The sequence below is a fragment of the Equus caballus genome, chromosome 25, assembly GCF_041296265.1.
Source record: "Equus caballus isolate H_3958 breed thoroughbred chromosome 25, TB-T2T, whole genome shotgun sequence".
NCBI classification, from domain to species: Eukaryota; Metazoa; Chordata; class Mammalia; order Perissodactyla; family Equidae; genus Equus; species Equus caballus.
In genome coordinates this window covers 16,031,439-16,058,835 of record NC_091708.1, presented here as the reverse complement: position 1 = coordinate 16,058,835, position 27,397 = coordinate 16,031,439, and the positions used below count along the sequence as shown (strand labels likewise).

General features: G+C 44.2%; 1 protein-coding gene, 1 long non-coding RNA gene and 1 other non-coding gene across 8 annotated transcripts in view; 1 reads left to right on the top strand and 2 right to left on the bottom strand.

The window, feature by feature from the left end:
* On the top strand, positions 1-26,634 carry PGAP4 (post-GPI attachment to proteins GalNAc transferase 4). Of its 6 annotated transcripts, none has more exons than XM_005605662.4 (3): positions 5,652-5,995; positions 13,071-13,208; positions 21,738-26,634. In XM_005605662.4, the coding sequence occupies exon 3, from the start codon at positions 21,815-21,817 to the stop codon at positions 23,024-23,026; it is 1,212 nt and encodes a 403-aa protein (XP_005605719.3). In that variant the 5' UTR covers positions 5,652-5,995; positions 13,071-13,208; positions 21,738-21,814; the 3' UTR covers positions 23,027-26,634. The 6 variants fall into 6 exon arrangements, with proteins under 6 accessions (XP_023485538.2, XP_070106899.1, XP_023485536.2 ...); XM_070250797.1 differs by having other exon boundaries at positions 5,716-6,356; XM_023629770.2 differs by lacking the exons at positions 5,652-5,995; positions 13,071-13,208 and adding an exon at positions 1-379.
* LOC111770722 (U6 spliceosomal RNA) lies at positions 8,074-8,176 on the bottom strand. The gene has a single exon (XR_002804128.1). It is a non-coding gene; the product is annotated as a U6 spliceosomal RNA (small nuclear RNA).
* LOC138920715 (uncharacterized) overlaps positions 19,350-27,397 on the bottom strand; it is a 42,558-nt gene continuing 34,510 nt past the window's right edge. Inside the window, exon 3 of the long non-coding RNA XR_011432408.1 lies at positions 19,350-21,142. This is a non-coding gene — a long non-coding RNA (uncharacterized lncRNA). The remainder of the gene's footprint in view (positions 21,143-27,397) is intronic.

Below are 27,397 nucleotides of genomic sequence, written 5' to 3'. Positions count from 1 at the left end.
TTTGGAGGTTTGCTTAGAGGCCAAAGACTAAAGAGCCTGAGATTGAATAGGAGACTATTACCAGGTGAGAGATGATGTCTTTATCTAAGTTCTGCTGTCAAAAAGCCAGGTGAGAGGACCGACAGGCCTGACTAGTCATAGATTTAGAAGGTTAGTTCTGGCTAATCAAAGATTTACTGTAATAAAAACAGATTAGAATGTTTACTTTTGGACTTACCCAGGATGGTGTCTGCTTTTGGTTCTCTTTTGTGAAGTGGGGAAGAGTCACATGATTAGGTGATGGACAGAGGTTAGCATAAGACCATTTCCAACGCTGATGGGGATGAGCAATGGGAGAGACTTCTCATTGCGGACGAAGAAGGAAACCAAGTATTTTCAGGTAAGTTGTTGGCACTTCTCAGGACACGATCTGTAGTGTGTCTTTGATGAAATTATTTGTGGCGTTTTGGGAAAGTAATAATTTTAATAAAGTAAGGGTTAAAAATGTCCTATGCTTATGAAAAGAGAATGTTTCTGTTTATGACTAGTGACAAATGCAGCAACAAGAATCATTTATGCAATGAGATTGAAGTTTGCAGGAAATTTTTTGTGGTTAATGCTTCTGCAAATTCTTTTCAGTTCCCACATTGTCAGAGTCAGCTTCTGGAAGAGGTAAGCCAGCTTGTGAGACCACAGAGAGCCACTGGAAAACACTCCACCTCTGTGAACATAGAAATCCAGTGAGCTGTGTTTACTTTCTTTCTTTTGCTCCATAAAAGAATGGAATACAAACATTTCCCCTCGTGACTAACAAAGGTTCTTTTCTTCACTAAACTTTAGTCAGGCTCCTGAATCTTCTCCTAGCCCCATCTGTGCACTTTCTTGTGAAATCTAGTTTTAGCAAGAACCTGCTAAGTCTGTTTAGCAAGAACCTTACCCCTTTACACCAGAGGTTTCCTCTTAGTAATTTGCCATCCACAACCTCCATCCTGCCCCCCAGCTGGAAACTTCCAATGGGGTGTGCTATGTTTGGAGTTGAGTCCAATCCCCTTCGGCAAGACCCCATTGCAGTGGTCCTTATACCCCCCCCCGCCGTCATCATGGCCCCCCTTGAATAAGGTCTGCCTCATTGTCTTCAACAAGTGTTATCAAGCAATGTTTTCTTTAACATATCCAAGGAGATGGGATGAGTAAGGACCATACAGCCAGATAGAAGCTGTTGTCAGGGTTCTAGTTTTCCGTGCCCGGTGGTGATTTTAAGGGTGTTTATTATATTATTATTGTTATTATTATTAGTTGATAGAAGTCCTTACATAGACACCTGATGAGAGCATATCATGAACCAAGAATTGTGATTAATCTCTTTCTGAGCCCCTAAAGTCTAATTTTTTAAAAAAGAAGAAAAGAAAAAAGCAAAGAGAAAAAAAAGAAAAGACCCTCCCTAGCACAAGGGAGGGTAGGTAGCTAGGGTGGAGCAAACAAGGGGGCTTACTAGATGAGAACCAGAATCCTGGAAACTTGTCTTTCCAGGAATTTTCCCAGGTGTTCCTACATCACCACCCCTCTTACCTCCCCCTAGAACCCCTCTATTTATTTTCTTTCATAAAAGACTTTGTTGGCTGTTCCACTTTGGGTTTTAATATGAAAACTTGGCTCCCTGTTACTCCTGTGGTAGAGAAGGTAGTTATTTTCATTATCTATGTGTAACATAATCATGTAAAATAATAATAAACACCCTTGAAACTACTACCCAACATGGAAATTTGAACCTTACCACATGATTCTAACAAATTGAGTATGAAACAACTTCAAATAATTGTGTATTTCTCCTCATAACTTATATTGGATTAAGTTTAATAACACATAATAAAAAATTCCAAAATAACAATAACTTGAAAAAAATTTTTTAACCTTCTCATGTAAAAGAAGTCTGGAAGTAGGAGGTCTGGGACTGGTCTAGGGCATGAGAGCACCTTCTCAAGCTCCTTTCCTGCGCCAGATCCAGCTCTCAGCAGTCTTATATAGACTTCCAACATTCCTAACGACCAACTCCTTGAGAGCAGGACACACATCTCATTCTTATCTCATGCTCATCCATGTGTAGTGTTGACACTATGTCAGAACAATTCTTCAATAAATATTGGTTGTAAGACTAGAGGATGGATGGATGCCCAGGGGGATGGATGTAACATTCTAAGGGAACTTCGTATCTACTGTCAGCTATGCTGACACACACGAGATGAAATCGTGTGAACATTCATTGGCTTTGCTGCTATACCTTGTGACCACTGAATAGACCTTTTAGAGCGGGTGTCTGCAAACCAGACAGTAAATATTTTCGACTTTGTGGGTCATGAGGTCTCTGTCACAACTGTTCAACTCTTCTGCTGTTGCCTGATTGCAGCCATAGACAATATGTAAATGAATGACCATGTCTCAGTAAGACTGAAATTTGAATTTTACATAATTGTCACGTCTCAAAATATTCTTCTTTTTAGTTTTTAACCATTTAATATTGTAAAAAACCATTCTGACCTTGTGAGCTGCACAAAAACAGGCAGTGAATTGCAGTTTGCTAACCTCTGGTCTAGAAAGGCAAGCTGACCTAGAATCAGAAGCCTGGAACAAGGCAGTGAAACTCCAGTGGGAACCCTTCAACGAAGGGAGAGACCAGGGAACACGGCTGTCTATGTCTTCTCTTTCGAGCCCATCTTTTTCCTCCCTAGGGTCATTCCACATCTCTTTCTTACGTCCCCTTCCTCATTGTTTTCAACCAATGTGCAAGTTTCTTATACCTCCAGTGCTCTCTCTCTCAGGACCATTTGTGTTTAAGTAGGTTTCCGGAAGACGGAAAAACATTCGAGGCCCAAAGTCACAGCTTTCCAATGAAGGGCTGTCGTGCATTGAGATATATCATTTCATGAATGCAAATAATCTCTCTGTACTACCTGATGAAATATAATGCTGGCTTCTATTTCCCTCTCTAAAGAAACATGCTTCCTGTTTGCACGACCTGGGGGTGACCCTGAAGGCAGGAACAGATTTATACACAGATGCTTGAATGAGCAGTAAAGACCTGTCTGAGGGGTGAAACGCATTCTGTAGTTCTCATTTGGACACTGAGTTGGCTTGAGACCTCACTCCTCTTTTAAGAAGTGCCTAGACTTTAGGTAGTTTCGCTCATAATATGTGAATGAAATAAAAATTATAATTCACGACTGGTCACATCTTCAAATACCATTTAAATTAGCACTTATTATATACTTAGTGAATACTTAGCACTTTCACAATAAGCACTAAGTTATCTTGTTCAGTATCACCTCATTACAAATAGGATCTTTTATTAAACTTCTGTGGTCTATTAACTGAATGGTTTCTAACAGATGAAGCCCAGAAATGATCTCTCAATGTATGAAAGCCCTTCATTACTAATTACAGTCACTTTTCAGATTTCTCCTTCAAGATTCTCTTCTCCCTTTGCCTGGCTCTCTCTTCTAGATGTTCTGTAAGAAGTGTCAGAATTACCAGGTAGAACCAGGAGTTCATATTCATTTGCCATTCACTGAGGAGAAGAATAAAGGGAGGAGCTCATGGGAGGGGAGTGCTGGGATGGGAGTAGAGACTATGGGAAATGATCAGGGACAGCAAGGGAGCAAGCCACATGAAAATCTAGAGGAAGAGTGTTGCAAGCAGAGAGAACAGCAGGTGTGACGCCCTAAGGTGGGAGTAGGTTTGGTGTATTTGAGGAACAGCAGGGGCCAGTGTGGCTAGGGTAGAGGCAAAGGAAGAAGGTGGTTGGATGGGAAGCCAGAGCAGGAGCCAGCAGCCACATACTGTAGGAGCTTTCTGGTGATTATAAGAACTTCGGCTTTGCTGTGAGTGGAATATACCTAGCTCTGATCTGCCCTTAGAAAGTATGTCTGGTGCTCTTCGAGAGAACATCGGAATCCATGAATGGTCCAGCCTTGACTCTATACACAGAACACCAGCCACTGGCTGATAGCGACTTCAATTTATTAGGTGCCATTTACATCATCCAGAAGATGTCACAGCAAATGAACTCAATGCTGTTACAATGCCCTGAGCCTCCGGATACAGGTTAAACACTCCATTTATCTCTGGCAAAATCTAGAAGCAATAGGAAGGAGTAAGAAGCCACATAGCGTGGGGGAAAAAACACAGCTTTGGAGACAGGCAAAGCCTCTGCAGAAAAAAGGCCTAAATTTGAATCCGAACTCTGCCACTTACTAGCTGTATAACTTTATGCAAATTCATAACTTCTTTAAGCCTCAGTTTTCTTAACTTGGAATAGTAATAGTAGCTTCCTTCTAAGATTGTTGTACTAAATTTAGAGTTGTGCTGAATCTTGAGTACTAAAATAATGTGAATTATGTGTTTTGCACAGAACCTCCCTAGCAAATAAACATTCCATTATTTTTTTTTTTTTGAGGAAGATTAGCCTTGAGCTAATATCTGCTGCCAATTCTCCTCTTTTTGTTGAGGAAGATTGGCCCTGAGCTAACATCCATGCCCATCTTCCTCTGCTTTACATGTGGGAGGCCTGCCACAGCATGGCTGGATAAGCGGTGCATAAGTCTGCACCTGGGATCTGAACTGGCAAACCCCAGGCCACCAAAGCAGAGCACGCACACTCAACCACTGTACCACCAGGCCAGCCCTTCACCACTCCATTATTAACTAGTAGACTAGACTGACACTCTCTATCACTTGGGTAAGATCATTCCTTTGACCAAACCTCAATTGTTCCATCTGTAAGATGGGTATGATACTATCTATCCGCCAAAATTAAGGGTTAGGGGTGGATACTGCTTCAGACTGTTAATCTAAAAATAAAGAGCCAAAATGAGAGGCAGAGAGGTGTTTATTTGGTGATTACAGAATTGCAATTTGGGGTACACGGATTTGGGTGGCGAACCGAATAGTGTCCCGCTAGGGAGTAAAAGGGGCTTTAAAAGGCAAAGAAGAGAGGTTGTATTACAAAGAATTTTAATTGCAACTGGAGGCAGAGAGCTAGTCTTGGCTAAACATCCATTCACTATTGATTCTATCTTCAGAAAGTCCACAATCCTCAGTGTTTGGGGTCAGGATGGCCAGTCTCCTGCTGACTTCTCAAACAATTGCTTATAAAACAATTGGCTTTTTGGCTCAGTCCCAAGGTTTGGCCCAATCCCAGGTTCAAGACAGCAAGGCAGTTTCTCTGGAAAGGCAGCTCCCATCCCATTTTAAAATGGCTCCACTATAGTTAATTTTGACAAGACTCAAACGAACCACCAAAGCCGCTCCTGGGAGAGACTGACAGGTAAGTGGAAAGAGTCACAGACCTAAATCCCCTGCCTGGCTAGGTGATTTGGTTAGACCAAACCGTTCTGCTTTTTAATAAATGTTTACATTTCTGGCTTTTGGAATAAGGGTTGCACTTGGCAAATTATCCTCTCAACTTTTCTTCCTCATTTGCAAACTAAGGACGATAGTCTCTAAGCACAGGAGTGAAGTGAAAGCTATAGGGATGTTCATAAGTCGCCTGGTATAACGCTGGGTACGGTGGGTTTGCGGGTGCAAGTGGTGTCCACTATTATTCTTATTATCGGCAAAAACAAATCCCTCCAGCAGAGAACACGCTTGACGGCCAGCTGGGATTGTAACAGCACAGGGACCTAATCCTTCCAGCGTTTCAACTTCCTCTGAGCCTGCTTTTCCCTCTCTGCCCATCAGTTGGCGCCTTTTGCCGGTCCCTTTTTCCCCCAAGCTGGCTTTGGGGGCTGCGGTTGCTCCGCAGCAATCAGGTCACATGGCCTGCATGAGCGCGGGGACCCCGCGCTGGGGCTGCGCCGCTGGAGGTGATGCTTCGGCGCGCACCCAAACCGCGCTGCGCCAGCCTTCCTGCAACTCAGGGTCCGGCCCTGTGGTTCCTCCGTGGGGATGAGGCAGCCAGCCGGAGCGACACCAGAGGCGGCCGTCTGCGTGCGCAGGGGACGGAGCTGACCGCCCCCATCGGGTAGGTTTCCGCTGCGCACTATCTGCCCAGCCCCTTAGGCATCGTGACCCGAGCGCCCACCCCGGAGAGAATGAGGCGAGGGGATGAAGATTAGGGGTGGTCACGGCTGGCACGGGGAGAGTAGCTGCGGGGCTGGCACGGCCCGGGAGGGCCTGCGCCCCCAGCTGTGCGCTCTGGGCAGGCGGGCTTCGCTGCAGCCCCGCCCGGGCGCCGGCCGCTTCCATCCGGAGGACTGCGGGGACCCCAGCAGGGCGTTTCCCGCGCGGCCGGGGCCGGCAGCGCAGTGATGAAAGAGTGTCGCCTGGGTCGGCTGCGCAGCGAGGCCGACAGGAAGGCGCGAGCCGGGCGCGTGCGAGCCCAGGTAAGAGCCCGGCTACTGCCCAGCCTGGCGGGGCCGAACAGCCTCGGGGCCGATCGCCTAATGGCCGCTTGCGGCGCGCCGATAACGCGCTGCTGTAGCTGAGAGGCGTTTCTGCCCGCGACCTCGCAGCCCTGGGGCGGGGGAAGGACGACCCGGCAGAGAAAGGCATCCCTCCCAGCTCCGGGAAAGACCAGCTGAAGGCAGCCAGCGCCGCGATCGAGACCCTTAGCTTAGGCCTATGGGTGGGGAAACTGAGGCCCAAGCACGGCGGGGACTGCCCAAGGTCAGCGGCAGACGCTGGATCCGGGACTCTGCTCTTCCGCTCCCATTCATTCTCCTTCCCCAAGGGATAGTTAGAGCCACCTACGCTGGTCTCGCCCTTTTCCTGGCCTCTCGGCGCAGGCGTTGCCGGTGCCGCACTGCGCTCCACCCGCGATGTTCCCAGGCGAGAACTCCTGCAGGGTGGGTGTGACCCAGGGATTCCCTGCTAGTCTGGTGCTCTCCCCCGAGACCGGAGACCGCAGGGCGACTCCAATGATGCTCTCACTATGCAGACAATTATCAAAACCTGCAGGCGTGTGTGCGTGTGCGTGTGCGCGCGTATTTCCCCAAGAGAACTAGACCCTGTAAGGGGGAATAGCTTTTTTTAGGAGAGCATTTCTAGAGTGCATTGCACCCGGTACTTTAGAAGGTAAGAAGAGAAAACTATGTCTAACACCTACCATTATTAAAATTATTATAATTTTTTAAAGGGTAAGCTTATTACAAAACATTTAGGAAACAGAAAAATGTAAAGGAGAAAATAAAAACTTAAAACATCATCTAGATTGTTGAGAGTTTCTGGATATCTTCTTAAAATTTTCCCTGCATATACACATTTAAACCAATAACATGGACAAAAATAGTATCTTGCTTTAATTTGCATGTCTGATTACCCGGGGGCATCAACCCTTTTTCTCTGTGTATTGGCCTTTTGCATCTGTGTGAGTGAATTGACTGTTAATTCTTTTGCCCCTTTTTCAGTTGGAGTGTCTTTTTGTTCCTCATTTTCAAGCACTCTTTATATATTGTACGTTAAAGTAGTAATTCAGTCCTATATGTTGCATGGTCTTTCCCAGTTTGCTTAATGTTTTTGTCATGTTTTCATCTTTGATCATATACAAGTTTAACTTTTTAATTTAGTCAAGTCTATTATTCATTTTCTTTATGGTTTCTGCTTGAGGATCTTGCTGAGAAAGGCCTTTCTTCACCCAAGTTTATATAAATATTCTCCTGTATTTTCTTGAGGTACTTTTAAGCTTTTGTTTATAAATGTTAATGTGGGATTTTATTCTAGCTTTAGTTGTAAAGTGGAGAACTAGTTTACTTTTCCTGAGTGGCTAGCCAGTTGCTGCAAAACTATTAAGATCATTTTTTTACCCCTGATTTAAATTGCTACAACTATGCTAGATTGATTTCTTACATATTTGTATCCGTTTGTGAATTTTTGCGCGTCTACTTATCAGTATATTTTGGTGCCATTGCCATGTTATTATAATTACTTACGTTTTATAATAGGTTTAGTATCTAGTTAGGCAGATTCTCTTGTTACACAGTATCATTTTCCTGGCTTTTTAAAAAAATCAATTTTATTGAGGTATAGTTTACATACAATAAAATGCACCATTTAAATGTATATTTTGATGAATTTTGTCAAATGTAACCACCAGCACAATAAAAAATTATGGAGCACTGCGTAAACTTGATGTCTTCATTGCACAGGGGCCATGCTAATCTTTGATATATCCTTCCAATTTAGTCTGTGTGCCAGCAAAGCGAGCATTTCCTAGCAGTTTTTGTTGGCATTAGCTCTAGATGATCTTTAGAATACTTTAGTCAAGTTAACCAACCTCTCTCCATTCCACCAAGAGAAACGAACAAAATCATGTTTAGACTTGTACTGGAGTTTTGATAACAAAGGTCCTGGGAGTAGGGACCTTAGAGGAGAGACTGAGAGTAGAGACTGTCATGTTCACCACCCCGGTGCCTGGCACAAGATGCGGTATTTGCTGAATTGAATGTTTACTAAGGATCATAAAAGTAATACATGCTCTTTGCAGAAGCTGGAAAACAAAACAGGAAACCTCCATCCCTCATACCTTCATCCCTCATACCTTTATCTCTCCTTCACTAAATTATACTCCACATTAAAAGTGAAATGATCATACTGTGTACATTTTTCACCAATTCGCATTGACATAGTTGGCATTTTTCCCTTAGGGACTTTTCTAATCTACTTGATTTGCTATAACAAAATACCATAGACTGAGTGGCTGAAACAGCAGAAACATTGATCTCTCTCAGTTCTGGAGACTGAGAGTCACATCAGGGTGCCCACATAGTTGGGTTCTGGTGAGGCCATCTTCCCGGTTCACAGACGGTCACCTTCCCGCACTGTGTGCTCACTGGCAGAGAGCAGAGAGAGGAAGCAAGCTCTCCCCTATCGCTTCTTATGAGGGCACTAATCCCACCAGGAGAATTCCACGGGCATGACCTAATTACCTCCCAAAGACACCATCTCCAGATGCCGTCACATTGGGGATTAGGGTGTTAATGTATGAACTTGAGGGGAACACAAACATTCGGTCCATAAGAGATCTAGCTAAGACTTTTAAAATACCAGTATGTTTAAACCTTTCTCTTTTTGATGTCTCCATATCATCCCCTTGTATCATTACCTAAAAGTCTGTTCCCTGTTGCTGGGCATTTCCTTTCCCTGCAGTTCGTCGTTCCTTCTTCCTCTCCTTTCCTCCCCCTCTTTGTCTCTCTCTTTCTTACTATCACAAACCAAACGGCCATGAACATTCCTTGTCCATCTTTGGTAGCAGCGGTTACCATTTCTGCAGGGTGGATTTCTAGAAGTGGAATTTCTGCATCAAAAGAGATGCACATACAAAATTTTTATGCATACCATCTGCACTTACCCTCCAAAGATTGCACCAATTTATATGAAAGTGCCCATTTGCCGAACTGGGCCGCTCCTTATTGAGGTAAATCGAATTGTCATTTTGTTAAATATAGAGATTAATTTTGGAGAAAGAGACCTCTATCTCCTCTTTCATTAGTGCGGCTTGCCAATTGGGAAAATGTTATTTTTCTCCGTTTATTAAAGACTTTTTTAGTGTCCTTCAGTAGAATTTTATAGTATGTGTGTATATTCTGCATATTTCTTAAATTTATTCCTAGGTATTTTAGGGTTTTTTTTTTTTTTTTTTTACATTTTGACTAGGATCTTTTATCCCAGTAATTAATTTAGTGATTGTCCAATTAACTGAAAGCATTTTATATATATAGTGTGTATATATAATATTATATATTGTTTTTGCATATTAATCCTGTTACCAACCACATTCTGCAAGTCTGTTACCATTTCTAATGGTTTTCCAGCTGATTTTCTTGGGTTCCCAATCTGTGCAGAGACGATATTGCATATTGTTTGAGAACATGGGGTCCGGAACCAGACTGCCTAGGTTCAAGTTTTGCCATCCACTTAAAAGGTTTGTTAACCTTGAGAACAAGTTAATTATGCCTTAGTTTTTTCAGGTGTAAAATGGGCTCAATGATAGTACTTCTCTTAGGCTTTTTAAGGGGATCAATGAGATGCTTAGAACACTGCCTAGCACATAATTAGTGCTCAGCCAGCATTTTCCAATAAGTTGACCTCTGCACATTGTGTGACGAGGCTCTGTGATACTCCCAATTTTATAGCTGAGGAATTGAGGCCCATAGAGGTCAAATGACTTGAGTGCGGTAATTTCTTTGTTCCACAAACGCTGAGCGTCTTCTCTGCATGGAGTACTGAGCTGGGTCTGAGAGGGGAACCAAAGATAAATCAGACTGAATCTACTAACAAGGGATTTGTAAGTCCAATTGGAGCATAAATCAAGGGCCATGAATAAAGCCATGGAAGGCAGCAGGCATTGGGGTAAAAACATGGGCTTTGAAGTTTGTCCTGTGTTTGAATTTCTTGCTTTCAACTTGGTAGCATCTATTTTTTTGATCTAAACGGGATTAGTTCCCTTGCTATTTGAGAGTCGCTATTTTGGTAGGAAGAAATAGATGTAAGAGTCTAATGCAGACCGTGGATATGTAGTAGGAGCTTTTAATAAGTGGTAGCTAGAAATAGATAGAGTCTAAAGTAGAAAGTGACAAATGAATATCCTGGGGGGAAAGTTCATATAAAGGATCCCAGCGCTTGAGGAAAAAAATGATTATTTCTGGTTGGGGGAGATCAGGGTTGGCTTTTGGAAGAGGTCCCTTTTTAGCTGATTCTTGATAGTCGATTTAGCCTGTGTGAGGAGAAGAAGTGGGTCTGGAAAAACAGCTGGAACTGGATTGTGGAAAATCTTGGCAAAGCACTTGGGCTTTATTCTACATTGATTGAGCAATCATTGAACAGTTCTACGGAAAGGAGTGCCATGTTCAGACCTGTGCTTCAGAGTATCTGATGGATGCTGATAATGTAAAACATTACCATCATTCGTACAGTCTTGTGTCTGACAAAGCTTTCAGAGCCATTGTCTCATTTCATCTTCACAATGCCTCCATAAATGAGATATTTTTTATTTTCCTGTTTTGCAGAGAGGCAAAATAGTCTCAGAGAGATCTAATGGACCTGCTTAGTGGGTGCTGGGACCAGAACTGGACCAAGATCTTTTGGCTTCAAATCTGTTGCTCATTCTGGAAGTCAGAAGCCTAGTTAGGAGCCTGTTGTGGTCAGCTGGCCTGGAGTTGATAGAAGTAACTAGGACTAGGGCGCGGCAGTGAAGAAGGGCATGGCGAGGGGAGGGGAGGAGAGGAAAGAGACATGGGGGGGACCATGGAGGTAGAATAGCAATGACTTGGGAAGTGACTGGATAGGGGTGAGAAGTCAGAACTTACCAGTCTTTTGGACCCAGGTGCCTGAGAGAGTAGTGGTGTCATTCAAGTAGGAGGGCAGACTTGAGAAACATGGACCATTCTCAGTGCTTCTCTCCTGACACTCACTCAGCCTGGTGTTCTGCCTCCTGTATGCTTAGGGCCCCTTCAGTTTCATTTTTAGAAGCTGCACTAAAATGAAACTGTCATTGTTGATCCATTTATTCATCCTAGCCATATTTCATGTTCATTTCTTGGCGTCTTTGTCCTTTACTGTCTTCCCTGTGCCCTCCAGCTTACACATGGTAACAGGCATAATCTAGTTTAGGAGATGGTTTTGTTTCAAAGTGCACTTGCAAGACATAGATAAGAAGAATTCGTTAATCATTGTTCCATAGAATTGGGGCTGTAGGGGTGAAGTTGTTTCCAGGCCAACTTACAGATGCCAGTCACTCCACAGCATTGCTGAAGTGTGGGCCTGAGCCGGTGACATCATGGGTGACTGTGAGATTCTGAAAAAGGCTATCAGAGTGATAATATAGACATAGCCCACCTACTGTACCACCCACATGATTGGGCTGGGAGTAGAGAACTCCTTCCCGCAAACTACCAATGGAAAATCCTGTGTTTTCATGTCTGTTGCCCCAATGCCAGTTATCTTAAAACCAGATCAGTAAAGTGAAATAAATTACATGTGGCCTTGGACACCACACTCCACTGCGCAGCAATTCATTAAATCCTTTCAGAAAATGTTTTAGGGGCTGGCCCGGTGGCACAGCGGTTAAGTGTGCACATTCCACTTTGGTGGCCCAGGTTTCGCCAGTTCGGATCCCGGGTGCGGACATGGCACCGCTTGGCACGTCATGCTGTGGTGGTCATCCCACCTATAAAGTAGAGGAAGATGGGCATGGATGTTAGCTCAGAGCCAGGCTTCCTCAGCGAAAAGAGGAGGATTGGCAGCAGTTAGCTCAGGGCTAATCTTCCTCAAAAAAAAAAAAAAAGAATAGAAAAGAAAATGTTTTAAAAAGCAAACTAGAACATAGTCTTGAATGCCTACATAACTGTGTGACGGGATTTTAGGCAAATCTGTCATCTAATCATTGAATGAAGGGTCTGATTCCAGCTCCCATGGCCCACGGTTGGTATCCTAGATTGGATTATTGTTCAAGGTATTTTCTGCTCCTCCCTGGAGAGTTGTGTATTTCCCTAATTATTGACTTCAGGCTTGGCCATATGTCTTTTAGTACCCCCTTCTTGCTGGAAAATTACATATCTCTGCTCTGTTGAACTTGAGTTATGATGTGACTTGCTCTGGTCAGTGAAATACAGGTGAACATATGTGTCATTTTTGAGCTGTGGCTTTGAGAGCCAGTTTGTGGTTCAGCCCTCTGCCACAAAATCAGCAATGTTCAGGGAAGAGGCGGTTCCATCTACCTGGGTCCTGGAGGGCAAATGACATGGAGCAGGGTCACAGTTGACCCCTAATGGACAAGTAACATGAGCAAGAATAAAATCTCAGTTCTTACAAACCTCTGAGGTTTGGGGGTCATTATTGTGGCCTGTCCTAACTCACACAGTGTGTTAATGATGTGGTGGGGCTGGATGCCTTGTGAGTATTCTAGAAATTTCCCAGACTCTGAGCAAAATGCTAGATCCTTTCTCTTTTCTGTTGAATCTTCGCTTTCCCCTTCCTCTGCTCTGTGGGAGGAGTAAATTTCCCTGCCCCATTGTTTTGGCCAGTGGTTGATGAGTGGCCTTGATCTATGGCATGCTTAAGTGAGGCTGTAAATGTAGCTGTGTATTTTGACTCATATGCAGCTGCCGTGCACCAAAAGAGCATGCCCCAGCTGGCTGGTTCTTCTGCAACTCGACCTGGAATCAGAGGTATGTCAACAATCTGGTTCTGACCTGCAGCCTGGAGCTGACGCCCGCCGAGCCACAGCTATCCACGTACTGGTGAGCAAGAAATGCACGTTGTTACTGTAAGCTATGGAGATCTGAGGCTGTTTACGACCCCAGCAAGAGCTGATCTGTGGAGGCAGGGACTGTGTGCCCTGAGCTGCATCCCTGTTCTTCCCTGATCATTAGTAGAACGGCAGTCTCACCATGTTTTTAAAGCTGGGGCTTTCTGATGTGTTAATGATTTTATTGCCCCCACTGGGGAGTTGCCTGGGATTAAAGGTCTTTACATCAGCACCAGGCGCTTCAGTTTCTGTCACCTGCCAGAGGGGAGAGAGAGTCAGCAGCCTGGGCTGTCAGGGGGCTGGGCTGTCAGGGGGAAGGGCCCGGCCTGAGAGTAGCAGCCCAGGGTGGCTTGGACAGTAGAAGTTCATCTCCTTAACTTCTACTGCCCCGTATAAATCCTGAAATCTGAGGAGAATCATCATGCTTGCTTCATGGACATGGCTTCAAGAAAGTCCTCTCCTCCTTTATCTTCCTGGAACATACAAGCCTCTTTGGACAGAAATTCTGGAGCCAGGCCAGCAAGCACACCAGGCCCCTGAGCAAGATCCTGGAAAATAAAGCAAAAAGCCACCGGCTTGGGAGGACTTGGTGCCTTCAGGGCCACTCCAGTCTTCTCTGGGTTTAAGGATGTGCCCTGTCAGTTTGCCTAGTCACTGAATATCTGTGAACTTGCCTTTCATGTGACAAGGAGCTAGGTACAGGGTATCCATAATAATCAAAATCAAAACAAATACTCCTTTCCTTCGTGAGGGTGTGTTCTGACGGAGGAGGCCAACCAAACCAAGGGTCAGGAAGGAATCTAACAAGCTACTGTTACAGGTGAAATGGGTGGGAGGGTGATGATATTTACGTGAAATATATTAAAATTTAAGATTTATTTCCTATAAGTCAGTACCTTTAATTCAAAAGGTGCAGACAGGTACAATAGGGCCCCTTATCTTCAGAGGATACGCTCCAAGCCCCCCAGTGGCTGCCTGAAACTAGATAGTACCAGACCCATATATACCATGGTCTTTCCTGTACATATGTACTTGAGGTGCGACAGCAAAACTAGCACGAATTTCTTTTTCCTTCTTCGCAATGTCATGGATAGAAGTTTCGTTCTTACCATAAATCTTAGTAACCTCAGCATACAATTTTTTTTCTTTCCTTATTAGTCGAGAACTTTCACCTTTTCACTTAAAGGAAGCACTTTCCGGCTTCTCTTTAGTGTATCTGAACTGCCATCATCACTGTTCTTGCACTTTGAGTCCAAAATTAAGAAAAATAAGGGTTACTAGAACACAAGCACTGCGATATCCAGATAGTCGATGTGATAACGGAGATGGCTCCTAAGTGACTAACGGGCGGGATTCGCTGGACAAAGGGATGATTCACATCTTGGGCAGGACAGAGCAGGACAGCTCGAGATTTCATCACACTACTCAGAATGGTGCACAGTTAAAACTTATGAATTCTTTATTTCTGGAATTTTCCATTAATGTTTTTGGACCACGATTGACTGCACGTAGCTGAAACCGCGGAACTCAAAACTGCAGATAAGGGAGGACGACTACTGTATTTAGTACAATGTTTCCATCCTGCCCCAGCCCCTAAGCCACCCAGTTCTCCTCTTTGGAGGCAAAGTTGCCGGTCTCTAGTATATTCTTCCAGACATAGCCTATGTATATGCATATATAGGCAAGTACGTTTGTGTATATTTCCCCCTTTTTTTCAGAAATGGTAGCATGATGTACATACATACTTTTCTATGTCTTCTTTAACTGAAAATATCTTAAAAATTTACAATTTCTGTATATAAAGACTTTGGTTACTTTTTTTAAAATCTTTTTTTTGTCTTTTGGTGAGAACACAAGTTCTACGTTTTTAGCAAATTTCAGTTATACGACACGCTGTTATCAACTATAGTCACCATGTTATACATTAGATCCTCAGACCTTATTCATCCGATAACTGAAAGTCTGTACCCTTTGACCAACTTCTCCCTGTCCCACCACCCCCCAGCCCCTGGCAACCGCCATTCTGCTCGCTGTTTCTATGAGTTTGACTTTTTTTTTAGTGTCCACATATAAGTGGTATCATGCAGTATTTGTCTTTATTTGTCTGATTTCACTTAGCGTAATGCCTTCTAGGTTCATCCATATTGTCACAAATGGTAGGATTTCCTTCTTCTTTTTTTTTTAAGGCTGAATAATATTCCATTGCATATGTATAACACATATTTTTTATCCATTCATCTGTCAATGGACACAAATTGTTTCAGTACCTTGGCTGTTGTGAATAATGCTGCAATGGACATGGGGTACAGATACCTCTTCAAAATAGTGATTTTGTTTCCTTTAGATATATACCCAGAAGTGGGATTGCTGGATCACATGTTCTATTTTTTCTTTCTTTCTTTTTTTTTCTTTCTTTCTGAGGAAGATTTGGCCTGAGCTGACATCTGTAGCCAATCCTCTTTTGCTTGAGGAAGATCCTCCCTGAGTTAACATCTGTGGCAATCTTCCCCTATTTTGTATGTGGGTCGCCGCCACAGCATGGCCACTGAAGAGTGGTGTAGGTCTGCACCCCGGAACTGAACCCCGTCTGCCAAAACAGAGTGCACCTAACTTAACCACTAGGCCACAGGGCTGGCCCCTATTTTTAATTTCTTGAGCAACCTCCATACTGTTTTCCATATAGTGACTGTACCAGATTATGTTCCAACCGACAGTGTACAAGAGTTCCCTTTCTCCACATCCTTGCTAGCACTTGTTATCTCTTGTCTTTTTGATAATAAACATCTTAACAGGTGTGAGGTGATATTTCATTGTGGTTTTGATTTGAGTTTTCCTGATGACCAGTGTTGTTGAGCACCTTTTCATGTATGTGTTGGCCATTTGTATGCCTTTGGAAAAATGTCTATTCAGGTCCTTTGCTCATTTTTAAATAATTGGGTTATTTGTTTGTTTGTTTGTTTGTTTGTTTTGCTATTGAGTTGTATAAGTTCCTTGTATATTTTGGATATTAACCCCTTGTATAATATGTGGATTAAAAATATTTTCTTCCATTCTATAGGTTGCCTGTTCATTTTGTTGATAGTTTCCTTTGCTGTGCAGAAGCTTTTTAGCTTGATGTAGTCCCACTTGTTATTTTTGCTTTTTTTGCCTCTGCCTTTGTTGTCAAACCCAAAAAATCATTGCCGAGACCAGTGTCAAAGAGCTTACCTCCTATATTTCCTTCTAGGAGTTTTATGATTTCAGGTCTTAAATTTAAGTCTTTGATCCATTTTGAGTTGATTCTTGTGAGTGGGGTAAGACTGGGGTCCAGTTTCATTCTTTCACATATGGCTGTCCAGTTTCCCCAATACCATTTGTTGAAGAGACTATCCTTTCCCTGTTGTGTATTCTTGTTTCCTTTGTTGTAAATTAATTGACTGTGTATGCAAGGATTTGTTGCTGGGGTGTCTGTTCTGTTCCATTGGTCTGTATGTCTGTTTTTGTGCCAGTACCATATTGTTTTGAGTACTGTAGCTTTGTAAGATAGTTTGAAATCAGGAAGTGTGATGACTCCAGCTTTGTTCTTCTTGCTCAAAATTGCTTTGGCTATTCAGGGTCTTTTGTGGGTCTATAAAGATTTTAGAATCTATTTCTGTGGAAAATGCCATTGGAATTTTAATAGAGATTGCACTGAATTTGTAGATCACTCTGGGTACTATGGACATTTTAACAATATTAATTCTTCCCATCCATGAACATGGACTATCTTTCTATTTATTTCTGCCTTCAATTTCTTTCATCATTGTCTTAAAATTTTTAGTGTACAGATCTTTCACCTCCTTGGTTAAATTTATTCCTAAGTATTTTATTTTTTTTTAATGCATTGTAAAAGCAATTTTTTTCTTAATTTCTCTTTCTGATAGTTCCATGTTAGTGTATAGATGTGCAACTGATTATTGTATATTGATCTTATATCCTACAACTTTACTGAATTCACTTATTGGTTCTAACAGTTGAGTCATGTACCATAGGCTATCAGAGCCAGGTGATCTGAGGGCTTATCCTCTCAAGCAGCTGCCGCAAAAGCTGGGACAGTTATTATCATTGGAGGAAGCCCGTGGGGGAAGTGCCCACAGGCTTCCCTGGGCTCCAGGAGGATCGCAACCAGCTCCTAGATGAGTCCTCAGTTAGAAACTGGACCCTCAGGCAGCAGCTTGTAAAGTACCCAGTCAAACCTCTTCCAGGGAGAAACTGGGAGATGGGTGTTTTTTGCTGGCTCCCTCTGCATTGAGCCCTGGGGGGGATGCCAGTGGTGAATGCCCACTACCCGTTAAGAACTGCTGCTTTCTTTGCTATGGTCCTGTTGGTCTTGTTGATATAAGCCCCATCGGCTTTCAGCGCTAAGTGTTTTAGGGGCTCATCCCTCAGATGGGAGTCTTAAAAGTTGAAGTGCTAGATAGTGATCCAAACCCTTCACTCCTTAGGGAGAAACTGGGAGTTGTGAGTTCTCTTCCAATTGTATGGCACTATACCAGGGGTGGGTTTTAGGGTGAGAATGTGTCTCAGCCTTTCCTATTTGTTGATGTGGGTATTTTCTCATTTCCCTGATATATAGGAGTCACTCAGCTAATTTCCCATCTAGGAGATTGTCTAAACAATGAGAAAAATCTATGTGAAGAGGCAGGGAAGGTGGGAGAATAAGAATGTTTCAGAGTGAGGGAGTTGTGTGAGCAAAGGCCAGCAGATGGGCAAGAGCTTAGCATAGTCAGTGTTCTGAAGGAAGATCAGTGTGTCTAGAGCTGCCCTGCTCACTGGCCACATGTGGCTGTTGAGCACTTGAAATGTGGCTGGTCTGAATTGAGATATGCTGGAAATGTACAATACACTGTGGATTTCAAAGACTTAGTATACAAAAAAGAGCATAGAATACCTCAGTAATAATTTTCTATATTGTTTCGTGTTGATGTATTGTATTAAAAATATTATTAAAATTAATTTCATCTGTTTCTTTTTTATTGTGGCTGCTAGAAACATTTAAATTACATCCATAGCTTGCATTATATCTCTATTGGACAGAGCTAGAGTGTGGGTTGGTAAACTGCCAGCCACGCAGGCCAAATTTGGCCTACACTCTGTTTTTATGTGGCTGAAGCACTGAAAATAGTTTTTACATTTTTAGAGTTTTTTGTTTTGTTTTTTGCTAGCCTCTTGGAGTTTATTTTCCACTTGTGCAGAAAGCACACAGTTATGGGATGTCGGGAAGGCTCCCATGGGGCTTGGATAGTGAAGGGCCTGGTTCTCTCAATTTCCCTTTCAGCGTTTTGCCCAGCTGCGTCTCATTGCTGCAGCCCGCCCAGTCTCCGGCGGGGCCGGAGGGAGTGAAGGGCTCTGACCAGCCCAGCACCTCCGGAAGCTCGAGGCTGGCCGTGGCCACGCGGGACGCGGCCTGGCGTTGGTTTTGCCGGGCTGGCCTCCAGGCTGCTTCCTCTTGGCTTCACGGGCCGGGTCACCGTGATCATGTGCTGGAGGCCTGGGGAGATCCTAGTGCTCTGGGGGCTCCAACTCCGTGGCCCTAAACAGGAGCGTGGAATTCCCGAAAAAGCAGCTCGCCCACCAGTGCCCAGGGTCGGCTTTGGGGAGACCGGGCTGGGGGAGATGGCTTGCCCGGGGTACTCTGCACTTCCACAGGAGCTGTCACTGGAAGTGGAACCCAGGAGGCACAGCAGTAGGCGTGGGTGGTAGTAGTTGTGGGTGGCCAGGAGCGAGGCGCCCAAGGGGATAGATATCTTGCTCTTGCTGTGGCCTGGGGGAAACATCAGCAGTGACTCCTCATGGGCCTCGGCGCACGATCGTGGGTGGCACGGATCCCTGGTGGGGGGAATGGTGCACTAGGCCTCAGAAGTATTTGCAGAGACTGCGGTTGGCCACTCCACAGCCGACACCCCTGTGGGGTCTCAGAGAGTTTTTTAAAAGTCTAAGGAGAATATGCAACAGAGATAGTATGTGGCCCAAAGAGTCTAAAATATTTACTGTCCAGCCCTTTACAGAAAAATATTGTTAACCTCTAGGCTAGAGCAACTTGAGAAAGCAGGGCAGTAGAACAAGATGACAGAGGAAGGTGGGGTCAGGATCGTAAAGGGCCTGTGGGCCGTGGTAAAAAATTTGGATTTTATTATAAGAGCAGTGGGAAGCTAGAGAAGAGTTTTAAGCAGGAGAATGACATGATCAGATTTATATTTTTAAATAATTGTCTGTGTGCACACACATGCAGCTACACACACACACACCCATATATATATATACTCCTTAAACATCCCACCCCTGGGACTTATCTGGACTAAAGAGTGTCACATTCTTGCCTTATCAAAAGCTGTCACTGGAACAGGGTGTTGAGGGAGAGTGGTTAGCAGTTTTATACCACCTACAGAACTCTGCATTGTCATCATAATCACATTGTCATCTTAGCACTTGATATGTGCCTGGCATTTTCCAAGCTGCAGGCCTTATCTTGTTGACTGTATTTTCCTCTGTCTGCTACGTGGATACAGCTCTTTTGGGTGATAGCAAAGGCAGGGGGAACCGTGAACAGAAAACCCCCTGAGTGACTCCATTCCCAAGGCCAACTTTCCACGAGTGGGTCCTCGGCTTCCGCTAGTAGTGACGTGGAACTGGCTAGGCCACGTGGATGTGCAGTCTGGTGATTTATTAACTCTGTTGACCTGAGCAGATCACGTGGAACGCAGGCAGTCTGCGGTACCCTGGAAGTTCACAAACCAGCAAGCCTGGGGTTGCCCTACTAGTCAAACCTTTCCCTGCTTTTTCTCTCTGTAGGTACCTACCAGATCTCTTACTAGTACTGGGAAAGTCTGTCTCACCTCTGGGATCCCACAGTATAATCTCCTTCTGTTGCTGAAGTGGGACATGTCTCTCTACTTCCTTGAATTACTATGCCGTCATACAGTAGAGAGAGGTTTGGTATTCTACACGACTCTAGTGGGCAGGGTTGGCTGACTGCTGTAATAGGCAAATCCAAATATCATTAGTGACTGGACGCAGCGGTTTATGTATTACTTACAACACAGCCCAACCTAGGTTGGGAGGGTGCTGAGAGATGAGCAGTGGGAGTGACCTCTGTTCCATGCAGTCATTCAAAGACCCAGGCTCCTCCCTTCTGGTGGCTCTACTCTCCTCTAGATCCAAGGCTGTCCATTCAGCTGGTAGATGGAGAAAAAGTTGAGAAGGCACATCTACTCTCTACCACCTTGGCCCTGAAGTCACACCTGTCGCTTTGCTCACATGTTACTGACAAGCCCCGGTTACATGACCTCACCTGGAAGAAGACGGGCTAGGAGCTGTGGTCTTTCTATATGCCCAAGAAGGGGAGAACACGGATATGAGGGCACTGGAGACAGGACCCCAATAACCTTTATGGTACCTGGGCAGCCCTTCTTTCAAGATAACTCACATGCTAGGCAGTTTTTTCCTAAATGTGTGCAATGTGTGCAGACTTTACCAGCTTCTGACGTAAGAGGTTTACCTTCAATTCCGTAGACACCACTTCATTTTGCATTGACGTTACTGGTGTTATACTGGCTTTGTCCTTTCAACTCTGTTTTTTGGTGTGAGTCTGTTTTGCCCCAGGTCGTTAGGCCTACTTAACTCCTAAGATGTTACTTGAGTTTATACATGTGGATTTATTTTAATGGCATTTTTACTCTATGCCTGACCTCAGGCCTGCACTGTAAGTCATCGTGTCATGCAACATTCCTTTCTGGACCAGGCTGGGAGCAACTATCTTCTCCATCTTCATCTCTGCCAACCTTTTCCCTCTCTCACTGAAAACTGCTCGTGGATCTTCCTTCAGAGAGTTCCTCCCTCCCAAAGCCTGGGGCTCCAGACTTCACTGGCATTGGGAGATCCTTTCTCTCACTGGTTCCCATGGCAGTTCTGTGAAAAATAAAAAGGGAGAACAATCAGGATTAAATTAATATGCAATTTTTATGTATAGTTGCATGAGATTAGAGAAATAAGAATGGAAGATCTTGACAAAGACATTTCTGGAAATCCTAAATAGTCCTTTTCTTGTTTGAGATGTGCAGAAAAGACAGTTTTCAGAAAGTGCTATGCACAGTCAACAAGTTCTTACTATGCACTTTTATTGAAACTTACTTTAAATGTGTATTTCCTTCACATCGAGTTGCTTTTTTGCATCTACTTTAAGAACCCGTGTCTATGTTGCTGCCAAATTGAAATAATGATTTTATTAGCCTACCTGGTGATTTTATGGTACATTGTAAACCTAACTAAACATCTGTAGGCGTGGAGACTTGGTTGAATGTACTAAAGTTTCATTACTCATAGAAATAAAAGAATCCCAGAGATCATTAACAGACAACCAAAGATCAGTTTACTAGAGAACATACTTCTGAGTCTCTAGTAGCTACCCAGCCTAGGATTAGAATTTCTGGTTTGATCCGTGCTAAGTTCTGTCCCTGGATTTTTTACACTCTCGTTTACCATTCACTCCTTCCTCTCTCTTTAGGTTTGACTTGTGCTGATTTTGGCCTGCGTTCCAGGATGGTTTGTTCTTGGGACCAGACCTGACCAGAAGTTGACCTCATGAGCACATCAACCTCTCCAGCTGCCATGCTCCTGCGGAGGCTGAGGCGGCTCTCCTGGGGCAGCACTGCTGTCCAACTCTTCATCTTAACAGTGGTGACGTTTGGCCTGCTGGCCCCCTTGGCGTGTCACCGGCTTCTGCACTCTTACTTCTATCTGCGTCATTGGCATCTGAACCAAATGAGCCAAGAGTTCCTGCAACAAAGCTTGAAAGAAGGTGAAGCTGCTCTCCACTACTTTGAGGAGCTGCCCTCTGCCAACGGCTCAGTGCCCATCGTCTGGCAGGCCACCCCCCGCCCCTGGCTGGTCATCACTATCATCACTGTGGACAGGCAACCTGGCTTCCACTACGTCTTGCAGGTGGTGTCCCAGTTCCACCGGCTTCTTCAACAGTGTGGCCCCCAGTGCGAGGGGCACCAACTCTTCCTGTGCAACGTGGAGCGCAGTGTGAGCCATTTTGATGCCAAGCTGCTGTCCAAGTACGTCCCCGTGGCCAACCGGTATGAGGGCACTGAGGATGATTACGGCGACGACCCTTCGACCAACTCATTTGAGAAAGAGAAGCAGGACTATGTCTATTGCCTTGAGTCCTCCCTGCAGACCTACAACCCAGACTACGTTCTGATGGTAGAAGACGACGCCGTCCCGGAAGAGCAGATCTTCCCAGTCTTAGAGCACCTTCTGCGGGCTCGCTTCTCCGAGCCGCATCTCAGAGATGCCCTTTATCTAAAGCTCTATCATCCTGAGAGGCTCCAGCACTACATCAACCCAGAGCCCATGCGGATCTTGGAGTGGGTCGGCGTGGGCATGTTGCTGGGCCCCTTACTAACCTGGATATACATGCGGTTTGCCAGCCGTCCAGGGTTTAGCTGGCCCGTCATGCTCTTCTTCTCCTTGTATAGCATGGGTCTGGTGGAACTGGTGGGCCGGCACTATTTCCTGGAATTGCGGCGGCTGAGCCCTTCCCTATACAACGTGGTCCCTGCTTCCCAGTGTTGCACCCCGGCCATGCTCTTCCCTGCCCCTGCAGCCCGCCGGACCCTCACCTACCTGTCCCAGGTGTACTGCCATAAGGGCTTTGGCAAGGACATGGCCCTTTACTCACTGTTGAGGGCCAAGGGGGAGCGGGCCTACGTGGTGGAGCCCAACCTCGTGAAACACATCGGGCTCTTCTCCAGCCTGCGGTACAACTTTCATCCCAGTCTGCTCTAGCATGCCAAGAAATGCCTTTCTGAAATTGGCCACTTCTTGGAGATTCAAATATTGAGCTCTTTATTTGCACATGGTTGCTTGCAGATATTTCATTGTTTAATGTCACTAGGGATATAGACGCTGGGACAGCTAAGGAACGTACCAGTCGAGAACACTGGCCTTGGTAATACTCTGGCAGGAGCAGCAGTTTGCCAGGGGTGCGGACCTCTCTCCCTCCACACAGCCACGCTGCCTCATGCAGTCTGACTCGCCCAATGAGGGGGCGTTTAAATACCAGTTATATTCTCCAGTTGTTTTCAGCTCTGCTTTGTGGTAGAGTTTGTGGCTGCCAAAAATATTGTGCACAGTGGTATGACTTTTAGGATTTTAAGGGTAGAATTTGGTGAAAGGTGAGATCCTTCTGAATTGATTGCTTCCTCATTGGGCATGAGAATGGATGTATGTTTAGAATATATGTTCAAAGAGGCAGGACCATATGGATAGACTCCGTTTGTTTCCTGGTGTAATAAAAGCCGTGAAGTGCCCAGCATCTTTGAGGCAGGTGATCTGGCTGCTGGTACCTGGCGTTTTCTTTTCCACTCATCTGTGGTGCACTGATAATCAGTATTGTTAGTGAGACCTTTAAGCAAGATCTGGAAGCACCTTCTGGATCATCAAAGTCAGATTGCGTATGTTTTGTAATGATTTAATATTGAAGATTTCTATCACATTGATTCTTTGAAAATTGGACATTGTAGAATGATATAGAATGGGTGAGCTCTTTACTAGCAGATCCTTTTCCCTAACTTTGCTGGCTAACTGTTTACCCTCATTTCTTTTTCTTCTAGATAGCATGACGTCATAGGAGAAAAAACATGGACTGTGAAGTCGGAAGACCTGAATTTTTATTTCAGATCTCTGCCATGTCCTAGTGGTGTGAACTTGGGCAAGTCATAACCACTCTGAGTCTCAGTTTCTTCACTGTAAAGTGAGGATGGTGATACCTACCTTTTAACTTTGGCTTGGGGGTTAAATGACAGAATGTACATAGAACGCCTAGCAAGTGCCTCACCCATAGAGGACACTCGGCAAATATTTATTCTTTTCTCTCCTGTAGTAAGTATATAAAACTCGAGTGTATTTTGGATAAAGACATTAGTGATATTTTTTGAGGTATGAGATAGGGCATAGGGCTGACACCTCTGGAGTAGGCATTCCAGACCACATGCTGCTGGAATAAAGGCTGACTCTTCATTTTGACCTCTGAAGGATATGCAGCTCCGCTTTCATCCAAGCCAAAAATAGAGATTGTTCATTCAAACTGGGAATGATCTGAGGCTCCTCTTGAGCTTATTCTAAGACTAGCATCTGAAAACTAACTTTTCTCAAAAGTTGCAAATAAATGTCCTTTGCTGATACTTAACAAACCAGGGCCAATAAGTCCCTTGATGAGGATGCATGATGACTTTAGAGTTCAAGTAGCTGTCCAGTCTGTTCCCACGCCACATCTTTGGTTTGCTTTTAAATTTCCACGGTGAGCTTCTGTTTTGGGATCTGCTCAAGAATACTGAGGAAGGGGGCTGGCCTGGTGGTACAGCGGTTGAGTTTGCACGCTCGAGGTTGGGTCCAGGCATGGACCTGCACACTGCTCATCAAGCCATGCTGTGGCAGCTGTCCCACATATAAAACGGAGGAAGATGGGCACAGATGTTGGCTCAGGGCCAATCTTAGCAAAAAGAGGAGGATTGGCAGTGGATGTTAGTTCAGGGCTAATCTTCCTCAATAAAAAAAAAATAATACCAAGGGAGGATGCAGGGGTTCATCCCCACGTTTTATAGATGAACAAACTGAGATCCAGAGATGTTAAATGACTTATTCTGGTTCAGGGGGAGAGCCAGGACTGAACTAGCTCTTCTGACTTCCAGCCCTTGCATTTTTTTTCTTGACCATGTTAATTTTATAGATATCTATGTAGTCCTATTTGCTTTCGTAAAATCTGATTGTCACCCAGACTAAATAATGTCTCTGTAAGCTAAAAGGGTGGAACTCGTTGTCGTGTTGGTCATGGGGAACAAACAGATATCAGTGTGTGTTGTGTCGTTCCAGTGAGCTGTTATGTATCCTCTAGGAATGTCCAAAGTGATCAGAGCTGCTAGATGACTGATTAAGATGTTCAGATTCAACTCCTTCGTTCCTCCTCTCGCAGTAACTAGTCTGTGCCCATGTTTGAGAACAGAGCTAAACCAGCCTAGAAGTCATTCGAGTTTGATTGGGTCTCCACATGAAAATTTTTTGCCCAATGACAGGAGAGCCACATCTAAGCTAGCCAGGCCCAAGATAGGGAATCATTGCTGGTTTCTATTTCTGCTCTTTCTAATTCAGTTGTCTCCTGCGTGCAGACATCCCCTCCTCTGACTCCTTCGTTCTGGATGGCTAAGGCCGTCCTGGCCTTGTCTGATTTCTCTACCTACACTCTAAGACATCTTACCCCATTGATCTTAACTAGCCTGCTGTCCTTGGATATTTGCATTTTCTGCAAATGCAGGCTCACTTTTGCCCTTTTCTCCTCGCCTACCTCTGGATCTTCCTCTCCTTTGTCCTTCATTCCTAGAGTCTAATTTTTGTATGTTGTCCTTGATTAGGACAGCTGGCAGCTTTATCCCAAAAATTAAGTCTCTCGTTTAATCCTAAGCAAGGGGGCTGGAGGAGAACTAAAGTCCCCTTACTATATCAAGGGACATAGGTTACCAAAAGGGTGAAGGTTTCTAACAGTCCCACTCACCTTTCAGAGTTTAAATTATAGTCAGGCCTAAGAAGCTCCCATTTGTGACTGAGTGTTTTTGTATAAACATATCAGTTAAAATAAAAGCACCCGTTCCAGTGAGACGTCCTGGGAAGACTTTTGTCATTCTCTCTTGTTTCTGTGGATGGATTTTTTGGATGTGGCAACTAGTGACAAACACACACACCCACACACACACACATATCCCATTGTGGAGTCCCAAGGTCGCCATTCAAAAGTATGGGCCGTTTGCTTAAATTCATAACTGATTTTGTTGTGATTTTTAAAGGGAAATATTTAAATTATGCATTCTTTTTTATTGTTATTTAAAGGAAAAATGGTGAGAATATTACAGTGCAACTGGAGAACACCAATGGGATTAATATAATGGTAGAATTAATCTAATGTACCTTGGATACACTCCTCATTTGGGAGAATTTATTTAATTGGTAACTCAGTTTGGGTGGCGAGGCATTCTATTAGAGTTGATTACTGCGGCATTTTATATATACTACTATGCATTGTGAGTTACAGAACATATGATATAAAATTGGGTAATTTTAAGTCACATGAACCATTTGGATATTTTTATCCTCACTGCAATGAATTTGCTGAGAAATGCTCATTAACTGGCACTGTTTTTCTTAAGGTTGGATTTTATTTGGAACCCCTTTGTGTCAAAGATGGCTGGAAATTTAATAGTCAAAATGGCAAAAAAAAGTGCTGAATCTGTAGAATTGCTGAGGAGGTCTGCCGCGGCTTGCAGCCACCGCAGGTCCTGGAGTGCAGCATTGTTGTGAATCATCACTCTGCAATAAAGGGCAATGTTTGGTTTAGAATTTAACAAGTTTTCTTGATCTTTTTCTAACGACCTGCACAGAACTATGGAAGAATGAACTGCTTCCCAAAAAAGCATCTATGTTAACAATTTGGGGGTAAAGATAGATGAAAATCCAAAGGCAAATGATAACTTTATTAAAGAAACAAGGAACAGATGACATAACTATGTAGGAATGGGGTAGCTTTAAGATGTCAGAGAGATGGGGGAAGAGGACAAAGATGTACAGTGAAGCAGAGGGTCTCACATGTGCCACCTGTTCTTGTGTGTCCCAAACTCCCTGACGTGATAAATCTTTTATGTGTGCCCCACTGTCATGAAATCTTTATAGGACTGTGAAGAATGCAAAGGAACTAAACAAGAGATAGTCAGTGTTCTGGATAAATAATTCATTACTTTGCCAGGACCTGGCTTCCTATTGCATTTAGAATAAAATTCACACCCCTACGTTACCTCCCAGTCCAGATGCGATCTGTCCCCTGCGAACTCTCTGACTTCGTGTCTTACCACTCCATCCTCAAGCTCTAAGCTCTAACCACACTGGCTTTCTATCAGTTCCTTGGACTTTCTACGCTGGTTCTTAGTGCAAGGCCTTTGCTCTGCCATTCTTTCTGTCTGGAATGTCTTTCTGTTGACTGAATCTTCCCTCTAATTCAGGTCTCAACTCACTTTTAATGCCCCCCAACAGACGGTCCATCCTGTCTAAAGCAGGGTGTAAAAGTAGGTTCCTTCTCTACCCCCAGCCCATCTGTCACATTACCCAATTAGATTC

What these genes read in the sequence shown, in the direction of transcription:
- PGAP4 (XM_023629770.2), top strand. Translation starts at nt 21,815, where the DNA reads ATGAGCACATCAACCTCTCCAGCTGCCATGCTCCTGCGGAGGCTGAGG.